The sequence below is a fragment of the Anas acuta genome, chromosome 5 (assembly GCF_963932015.1).
Source record: "Anas acuta chromosome 5, bAnaAcu1.1, whole genome shotgun sequence".
Lineage (NCBI taxonomy): Eukaryota > Metazoa > Chordata > Aves > Anseriformes > Anatidae > Anas > Anas acuta.
In genome coordinates, this window is record NC_088983.1 from 48,571,226 (window position 1) to 48,581,786 (window position 10,561).

Here is a 10,561-nt window from a genome sequence, read left to right on the forward strand (position 1 = left end):
TTTTGAATGACTTTATTTTGGTAGTCATTCCTTTTGTTGTTGTTACAACATTGGAATTGGTTATGTAATTGCAAAAATGGTCTTTGGTTACTCACATTTCTTAGTCTTGCATATTTCTTTACATGATCCAATGAGGGGTTATAAAAAAATGCATTGGACCAGAAAGCTATCTTCCTATATTATAGGTATTCAACATGAATGCACCTGTTCCTCCTGTTAATGAGCCAGAAACCCTTAAGCAACAAAATCAGTACCAGGCCAGTTACAACCAGAGTTTCTCCAATCAGCCACACCAAGTAGAACAATCAGATCTTCAGCAAGAACAACTCCAGACAGGTAAACTTATTTTAGAGAAAATTAAAATGCTGAGAGTTTCAGTAGATCAGATAATCAAGGCTGTGAAGTCCTAAGAGATACAGCAAAGCATGTCACATGTTCTCACATATACCTGGTCTTGCAAAGCTGCCCTTCACTGGGCAATGTCTGACTTCTGTTACTTCATTTTGCACCCCAGTATTCTGTCTTGGTTTGAATATTGAGCAGGGGTTGAAATTCAGTATTTCTCCAACTGTCAAAGTAATTTTGCCACTTGGTTCAGTTATAAATAGAATTATAAATCACAAACAGGATTAATGATTATTTGAAAGGTGAAAGCAGTATAGTGGAGTCCTTGCTCTGCTGATATTAAAGTTAAATGTGCCAAAAAAAAGTTCATTGTACTAATTCAGATGACAAATTTTAAAAAATAAATGGTAAGATAAAATTGTGAGCAAATATGGACTGGTTCTCAGAGATGGTGGAATGTTCGCAAAGGTCTAGAACCTTCTGCAAAAAAGGTTAGACAGTTAGAATATAGCAGGCAAAGTGGTTTCCAAGTTAGCAACTTAAGAAAAACAACTATAATACAAAGTCTATGTACAAAACTATTCTCCCAGCCTTCCTATTATTGCTTTCCACTCAGATAAAATGTGTAGATGCAGAGGGGGATTACAAGTGAAGGACATTGGAAAGAGATGGCAATGGTGAAGTGCTAACAGCTACTGGAGGTGTGGAGTAAAGGAAAAATGTGATCCTTATTCTCTGCAACCGATTATGATCATGAATTTTGTCTTCCTTGCAAACTGGGATAGGGAGGTGGGTAGATGAGAGGAGGGGGAACCAGATTTCCATTGTTGCATTGCACTTTGTATGGCTCAAAAAACAACAACAAAACACCAAAAACGGAGTCTGGGGAACAGTATTGAAAGTGGGCCATGCAGTATTAAGTGCTTGTCATTCTGTAACATTTAAGTAAGTGTAACTGTTGACGCAAAAGAAATACAGTGCCCTTACAATAAAACCCTGCCCATTGTAAAACCTATAAAAAGGATGACCACTTCATGCATTCCTCAAGAACAGAAAGGAAGTTGGGAGATCAGAGAAGTTTGTAGCACCCTGTGGCTGAGTGAGCTTGAACTACAGTCATGCTCCCTGTTGATGATGAAGTCTTTTTGTGTATAGGAAATAGGAGAGGGACTTATCGCTTAAAATTGAGATCTTGCTTTAATATTTGTTGTCAAGCTGAAGTTTTGCAGCTGCTTCACTCTTACATACAGAATTCCACTTTCTGTGTTGTATTCCTAATCCATTTTTGATGATTGCTGTGATACAAAGATGTGACAAACATTACTCCCAAGAAGCAGACAGTTTTAAGCTATCTATGCTGCTTTTGCCTTGTGATTTATGTATCATATAGAAGGAAAGGATCCCCCCATCCTATACAGTCAAAGCGGCCTCCGTGTTAAAACATTCCCACAACCTCACCTGTAGTCAGGACGGCTATGCCTAAGAGAATTTATTTAGAGTGATTGCAAGTATTTGTTAGTGGCCCTCCGCTCAGTTCAGAGGGGAGGAAGTTAGAGACATGGGCTAACTTATTCACATTGGTTTTTAAGAGTGTGTGTGCGTGGCTGATTTTTTTTAAAGGGTTTGAAATAGCACAGGAAAATTTTACCTGCGTTATGAATACTTATTTCTGAGCTTACAATAGAGACTATTTGACATTGACTTAACCCAGAAATGGCAGATGGATGATTTATCTTAATATTGTGGGATGGCTGACTAGTAAGCTTGACACTTAATTCTGCAGATTATTTTTCTTCAGTGGGTAAGCATTTATTGATGTGTACAATGGTACTTCAAAGCTTTGAACGTTGAGTTAGAAGGGGGTATGTGTGGGAGTATAAATACTCAGCCTTTATGCTCTGCTTTTTCCCCACTTGAAATATATAGTGGTTGGCACTTACCATGGCTCTCCGGACCAGACCCATCAAGTGGCAGGTAACCACCAGCAACCTCCCCAGCAGAATACTGGATTTCCACGGAACAGCCAGCCTTACTATAACAGTCGGGGAGTGTCTCGTGGTGGATCACGTGGGACTCGCGGCTTGATGAATGGTTACAGGGGACCGGCAAATGGATTTAGAGGTAAACAGCTTAATTAAACTCTCTCATCTGACTTTTATCTGGTCCTTTCTGGAAACACTGCGTCAAGAAACCATGTGTTATAAAAATGATGGTAGGTCATCTGTGCAAGCTATTTATACTTGTAGTAAATATTCAGTTTGTTTTGGCTTACTTAAGCAGCTCAAATTTTAGATGCTTTGTTAGGCTTCCTACTAAGATGTAAATAAAGAAGCCTTTTCCCTGTTCTGCGCTTGAAGGCTTAATGTGTTTGATGAGGTATCTTAAGTTGTATTGCAAGCATAAACAAACATGGAAATACCCAACAGGATGTTTCACAACTATCAAGTGATGAATTCAGACGTCAGCTGGTACTTCAAAAATGTTTTTTTTCTAGTCATGGTAGAAGTGGTATACTTCAGAGTTTCATCTTCCATCTTATTGAAAATGGGCTTGATAATACAGAAATACAAGAACAAAAAATCCCAAAGTCATTATTCTGAAGGAATTAATAGGAGTGGAGGAATGATACTGGATTTCTGGATAAATAAGAACAATTTAATCGGGTATTGTTGCGCTTTCAGTGTTGCAGAGATGGCTGGGATGTGTGTTAGAATGAGGAAGACATTGTTTCCTTGTTTGGTTTTCTGGGATTAGACTTGTGAATACAGCACTGAAGGCTGGTTTTTCTTGCTCTGGTCTTGTCCTCTCATGTGGTTGGAGAGTAGAGAAGAAACCTGTGTAACAAAAATGCAATTGATTGTAGTTGAGAGGAAGTGTTCACCATTTGTTTGCATGGAATTGATTTGGAATTCTGAGTTTTGGACTTGGGACTGAAGCCATCCTTGTCTGTACTTCCTGGCTTTCAGAATATTCGCTCTGGAGGAGGTTGAGTTGGCTGTTGTGGCCTTGCAGGTCACAGCTGTTATGTTTAGATCACAGTGTTTAGCTGTGGGTTGAATGTTATCTAAATGAAACCTCAAATTACTAGAGAAACACATTGAATGGTTATCTCCTCCTCGTTCTTACTAGATCGTTGTTCTTGTTGCTTGTAATAGTACTAGCACTGATGCTGCATAGAGTTGCTTAAATTGCAGGTTAAACAGTGCTTTTTTTTTTTTCTCTGAGAATTAGGTAGAAAGCTCTTAAGTTTTTCTTTGTGGTAGCATAATATAATAGGTTATCATTTCTAAGTGAAGGATGTGCATTCTTTTCCATAGGAGGATACGATGGCTACCGTCCTTCATTTTCCAACACTCCAAACAGCGGTTACACGCAGCCCCAATTTAATGCTCCTCGAGATTATTCAAACTACCAGCGGGTAAGCTACCAGTATGTCATGTCAGTCTAGAAGTAGAAGAAAAATACATGCATCAACAAAAGCACTGATGCAAGTCAATAAGTGAAAACATTTCCCTGTGACTTTTTTATTTCTAATGAAGACAAAAGTTTTATATACTAAACATATATTTGGAAATTGCTGAATTGGAAATGGCCAGTTATAATTGGGAAGCTGAGTGATTTCTGAAGTAGCTATAGCAAAGTTGAGTGAATTATAAAGAATTCTCTTAAATACAATTATCATCACAACTTTGTGAGAAAGAATGATACTTAAAGAACATAAATCCACTGAAATCATCTTTTCAAACTTGTAAGGGACTGTCTATCTTCTGCAACACTGATTTGTTACTCTGAAATGGATGTAAAATTTCAGTGTTCTGTAGGAAGTATGCTCTGTCTGCTCAAAGCTTAGTCTGACTGGAAAATATCTGTCTCTGCATTATCCCCAAGCAAATATTCACCAACAAAGGAGAAGACTAATTTTGATCCTACCATTAGAATGTCAATTCATTTTTTGACTGGTCCTTTATGGAAATCCATCTGTTTGACCTGTGTGGAGTTGGTAAAAATCAAACACTAAACAGTTCTGTTCGCCTTTATTACTTATATTGAAAAAATATTCTGTAACTGGAGAGAGGATTTGTCATTGTACATTCTTATTACAGTTGCTAGATGCTAGGAGGACTAAGACTTCATTTTCCTCACATGAATTAAAGCTAGTAAAATGCTGTATGTCGAAGTTACAGGTGTTGCATCAGTGCAGATTGTTTTAAAAGCTCTTTATTTCACTGATAACTATTAACATCCTGAAACATTATAAAATATTTGTTTTATGTCATAATGTTTTTCCATTTTTATACTTCAGGATGGATATCAACAGAATTTCAAACGTGGCTCTGGACAGAGTGGACCTCGGGGAGCTCCTCGAGGTAATTTCTGAGTAGTGTATACTTGATTTGCGCTAAATGGAAGTTCTTGATCCAAATTCTGAACTTTTGTATTTAAAAAGCAACCTCAGTCCTTATTCAGCAGATCACAATTGAAGGATAAGCTTGCTTTCCTCTGACCTCATAGTTGACCCTGCTTTGGAACACGGTCTTTTACTTGTAGAAAACATCCTGAGGTCCTTTCTCACTTGAATTTTACTATGTAAGGGTATGGAAATGTGTTGTCCTGTAGCTTGTTAGTGTCTGCTATGTGTACGTCTGAGAAAACAACAAAATATTTATTGTAAGGCTGTAATTGAACTTACATGTTTTATTTTTCAATGCTGTTTTCCACATTTTTTTTCAGTAGATACTGGGTGATAAGATTGTCTTCTGCCTCCTGCAGACATTTTTGTGATAATTCAGGTTGAATTTTGAAAAGTTCTGTCCTTGACCCACTTGGTACTGAGGGCCCCGTAGTGTGGAACTGTGGCCTGGAGTTAAACATTTCACCACAGCCTGATGCAGCTGAGAACATACTACGGAAACCATAACTATAAATGAATAAAAGTCTTGAGGTTCATTGTCAGAGATGTGCAGGCAAGCATGAGAGGACTTCACCAAGTGACAGACAGTTCTCATATATTGAGAGTGCAAGCTACAAACAAATCCTTTCTTAATGAGGGACGGAATAAATGGAAGTAAAAATGTGATTTCGTTAGCTTGCAGTATCTATATTCAAACACTTAAACAAAAAAACGATTGCCTCGCATTACTGCAGAGTTTGTTGTTTTAGTTTTCATACCTTCATGACATATTTTTTAAAATTTTTCTTAAAGCTAGTGTGGCTTAGTGGTTCTGGGAAAAAAGTTACTGGGCTGAAGTTGCAAACTACAGACAGGTTACATAATGCTGAAATTTGATTTAAAGGAGCTTTTAGAACCATATATAGCTTAGATACACACCAGGGACTTCTTACCCAGTTTATACTCAAGCTTTTAGGATTTTTTTTTTTTTTTAACAACCTGACTTCATGCATAATTCAAGTGCTTTTTTATATTTTTTTCTAGGTCGTGGAGGGCCCCCAAGACCAAACAGAGGGATGCCTCAAATGAATGCTCAGCAAGTGAATTAAACGAATTCACAGGATTACATGAAACGCCAAAACCACACTGGCCAGTGTACTATACATGTTACCAGAAGAGTTATTATCTATTTGTTCTCCCTTACAGGAAGTTTGTTGTAAAGGGACTATTTTCATTACCCATAATGACAGGACTACAGTTGCCAGCTTTATATTACCTGGATATGGAAAGAAATGAAACAACGTTTACTCTGCATGTTCTGTCCTAAGCATCATCTTGAGCCTTGCACATGAGATTCAGATTCCTCACCCTTGCTAAGAGTAAAGCAAAAAAGGCAATTTTCAGGGTGATCCAGTCTCCATGGTTAACTGAAGTGGCAGGAAAAAGCAAAGACTCACTTCTGACATTAAAGTGATGCAACAAATTTTGGATATAATCTGCAAATTCATAAAGATTTTCTGTGGTGGCAGTTAACAAAATCTAATGTTCCCATGAAAGGATTGAAAAAGTGAAGTGTGGCTTGATAGAGCAACTGCATTTCAGCTTTTTCGTATTAAATTGAAGCACTGAACAGTTCAAGATGTGTAGTGATGCATATTTCCCTAAGTAGGCTTATAGCCAGTTTTTGACAAAGAAGAAGCACCCTTAGCTACAGCACTCCTCATCACCAGGGCCCTGTTTACTGTGGCTAAGGATTTAAGATCGCTTGCATAACTGCTAATGTAACTGTGTAATTTTTTTAAAAAAGAAAAAAGCTTTGATTTGGCACTTCAACAAAATTTTGCAACAAATGTGAGATTTAACCTGGATGGCCACTGTATATTTGATGTGAAGTATTTAGATATCTCTTTGAAACACATTTAAGTTTCTTTGATAGCAATGACTTTTGTAAGGATTGGTACTCTCTATCATTCCTTATAACTTGCACATTGTCTGTCACTAATACTTGACCTTGCTGTATTATCACCTAAATAACTGATGCCGGTACTGATGGAAATCTCTAATGGATAATCATAACACTTTTGGTCACATGTCCTTTTTGTCTTTCCTGCAGCCTTGAAGGTTTTAAGAAATCTCAAATGCCCGCTGCTGCTGCCCTTTTAATTGCTATCTTTTGAAAAGCACCAGTATGTGTTTGAATTGATTTCCCCTTTTAAGGGAAATGACAGCCAGCAGTTACAGTTCTAATGGTATAAGCAAGACAAATAAAACATGTTTATAAAAATTGTATCCTGGAACACTGGTTTTCAGCGACTGAAACAAATTCAATGTAATGGGTTGACATTTCATAAGGTTTTTTCATTGAAAAGATTTTCTTTTTCCTGAATAGATGTAAACCTTCCTCCTGTTTTTCTGATTTTATTTGAATATCTCTTGTGACTTCTTCTGGCAAACTTTTCTTTTTATGGAGACTTTCCTTTTCATCAAGGCAGCAATGTATAGAAAAAATGGCATAAGACTAGGAGCTGGAAATAACCAAGTCTTATTCAAGTTTTACTGCATACTCGTAGTATAATCTTTGGAAAATCACTTGTGCCTAACTTTTGTGCACATGCACTCTCTCTGCAGTGGGGAGAATATATTGATAGCTGCCTCCATAGAGGTGTTGGTAGTTCTGTTGCATTTATAGCACATGCAAGAAGAAAAGTGCTATAGTGCTCATCAAATAATTTGTGTGTGTGGAAAGGTGAAATTAAAGAACAGCTACCTGTTGTATAACTGTTATATACAAAACTGAAGGTTGTTTTCGCTCAGAGGTTCACTCAGAGGGCCATTTCTACTTTGTATCACAACCGAACTTTCTGAACTTGTAGTCAGATTTTTGACTTCATTGTGAAATAATCTGAAACTCCATATAAATAGGTGGTAACATCACTTTTCCTTGTTGCGTGTGAAGAGCACAAATGAGAAATGTTTTTACTGAGAGAAGTGAAAAGCTTTTGAAGACAATACTACACAGCAAACATCTTGAAACAATGCTGATGGTTAGAAGCGCAGCAGTTTTAGTCAAGGCCTAGAAACATTCCATACCAGTATAATGATATAACCTGCAGTCCGGTAAGAAATTGCTGTTCTGTGTCTTTTTTAGGAAGCTATTACTGAAATAATAGTCCCAACTGTTTTTTTAACTGGAAAAAAAATAAAAGATGAACCTTTTAATGCTGAACTGACATAGGAAAATAGTGAATTCTTTTTTTTTGTTTTGTGCATCAGCTTACTTTTAAATGGTTGGTAGAACACAAGCTATTCAGCCTTTTCTATTGCACACCAAATGCGAATTCAAAAGCTAATTGTAGTTTGATAGTAAACTTGCAGCGTACTGAATTAAAGACCACTGAATGGATCAGAACATTCCACTTAAGTTTTTTTTTTTTAAAGCATAATTTAAATTTATTAATAAAATGTGGGTATCTGAGAGGTCTCTTATTTGAGGTACACAACCTTGTGAGCTTTTCCATGTATGATAACGGTCTTTAGAATAGCTGCTCTGCTGTATGCTGATAGAGGGAGATGTGTTTTAGTAATAACTACAAAACAAGTACTTAATACGTGTTTGATCTGGGAATTTGCACTGATTCCTTTAATCAATTCATGCAGCTAATAAACAGTATACTGAAAAATTGCTTTGAGTCACAGTGTGGCGCACAGATCCACAAACTGGTTTTCTGGCCTGCTCAGGGGGTTCTGTTTGTCAGCCTAATGGTTGATTGTAAGGGTCCAGATTGTTTTCTTCTCTGCTTGATCCACTGCAGTGCGAGTGTGGAGCTATGCATTTTAAAGAACTATATTTAGAGAACTAAAAGAGCTTTTAGGTATCTTCACTCCCTAACTTAGTTCAAGATCTGAGTCACATTCAGATCACAAGCACTCCTAGATAACTTTAATTTGAAAAAGATCGTCTTTAGAACAATGACTGTTACAAAAAGTGATGATACTGAGGTAAAAAGGGGGGTAGTTCTGGCTCTGTGTTGCAGAGTACTTTCTGGATGCCGGGGGGGGGGAAGGAATTTATTTCAGTGAGCTGCTGCTTTAGGCTTAGCTGGCTTTAATGCCTGTGGTTGTAAAGAGTTGAGTGAGTGTAGTACACTCCTTCTGAGCCAGTATATAAACACATTGATTGCCCTCTTTTGGTGGTTTTACTTGATTCTTCTGTGAATTAGTCTCCTGAGAGCATAACACACTTGTAATGACTGCCTTACATACAGTCAGCTAAGAGAGAGACAGATTTTTATTTTTGTCTGGGGCTTCGTTAATATTGTTAGGCTGTGATGATATGCAGTGGTATGCATTTGGGAGCTGACTTTTAGCATCAGTGTCTGTAATATAAGGATTCTTGAGTAAATCATTTACAGATGGCTCCAGAGTTTCCAAATGTTTCCACCTAATGTTACTCTGGCAATCTTGGATCCTTTCTAGACATCCTATAAGTTTTAACTCAGAAGTCATGAGTTGCTTCTCATACCCGAGGACACTTTTTTCCTACTTTTTACTTAGTTCTCCGTGTGTATGGGCTCTCTTCTTAAGAAGAGTTCACTAGTACAAATTTTGTATTTTGCTGTGGAGTTAGTTGAAGACTTTAATCACTATTTTCTTTCCAAGATACTGTTTCATGTGTAGCAATATCTGAAGCACTGAATTCTGATGGCTCTAAACATCATCCAGAGTAGCTGCAAGAGTAATGTTGATGACTTTTAATAGCTAGTAATGTATTCTCCTGGGACTTTCTAACTTTCAGAGAATTCACGACCTTGAAAGTATGTTGTATCAAACTGTTCTGCATATCTTATTAGGTAGATTTTTTGATTGAATTACAGGTTACCTTCATACATGTTGTCTTTGTAGAATGGATTGAGCTTCCTTCTCTCACCAAATGGTATTCAGTGATTTATATGGAGAGGGAAAAGTTTTCAAATGGCTTTAAGCCTAGACAGACGTTGAAAATAGGATTACTGCTTTCTCGGTATTTACTTCCTGTGATTAACTGCAAATAGGGCAAAAACTCTGTAATCCAGTAGAATAAGGTACGTAAGTAATTAGAGGAGTTTTGATCTTCCTTTCCTTTATTTGAAAGATGTGGCACTAGCTAAGCTGAGTAGTTGACTTTCACTTCTTTGCAAGAGCTATTCATTATAAATGCTCATCTGAGACACGGGTTTAGTGTCAGTGGACAAAATTGTGCTGTTCAGATTTCTCCCATGAGGAGGCTGCTTATTAACCAGCCCTGTTAATGAGGCTGCCAGATTTGCATCTTGAAAAATGAAGATTCTTCCTGTCATGCATGCAAAACTGTTCTTGAACTGAACGCAAACTCAGATACATGAAGTTACAGACTTACAGATGGAGTGGAGGATGTTTGCAACTATATGAACATGTCTGCTTGAGTCTTTCAGGTCCTTGTACCTGTTTATACAGTACTCTGCATCTGCATTGGACATGGATGGAATTTTAAAGGTTTTCAAGCATTTGAGCTAGCACCATTGAAGTTCTACAGATGGGGCAGATAGTTATTCACCACTGATTGACCTAAAAATCAGTGCGTCATCTGAAAAGCAAGCAGGAAATGATCCTAAACAATAAAATTTTCATTTTGAACTTGGAAAGATGATTTTTTCTTTTTAAAACCTGGGCTTAAATACAGTTATGATTGTCCTCTGGAACATTGCTGGAAACTCGAGCACAGCAAAATTGTCTGGTTTCCTTGTGATTCTTTCTGTAGGTGACAGTATCTTCGTTGAAGCTTCTTTGACTATGCCATCACAACATCAG

General features: G+C 37.3%; 1 protein-coding gene across 3 annotated transcripts in view; it reads left to right on the forward strand.

Annotated features, from left to right (window-relative positions):
- Window positions 1-7,022, forward strand: part of CAPRIN1 (cell cycle associated protein 1) — a 33,513-nt gene extending 26,491 nt beyond the window's left edge. For all 3 annotated transcript variants that reach the window (XM_068684629.1, XM_068684628.1, XM_068684630.1), the window contains 5 exons: window positions 186-336; window positions 2,272-2,466; window positions 3,663-3,763; window positions 4,649-4,712; window positions 5,780-7,022. In XM_068684629.1, coding sequence (XP_068540730.1) covers window positions 186-336; window positions 2,272-2,466; window positions 3,663-3,763; window positions 4,649-4,712; window positions 5,780-5,844 — 576 coding nt within the window. In that variant the 3' untranslated portion in view covers window positions 5,845-7,022. The remainder of the gene's footprint in view (window positions 1-185; window positions 337-2,271; window positions 2,467-3,662; window positions 3,764-4,648; window positions 4,713-5,779) is intronic.
- Window positions 7,023-10,561: the final 3,539 nt, after the last annotated feature.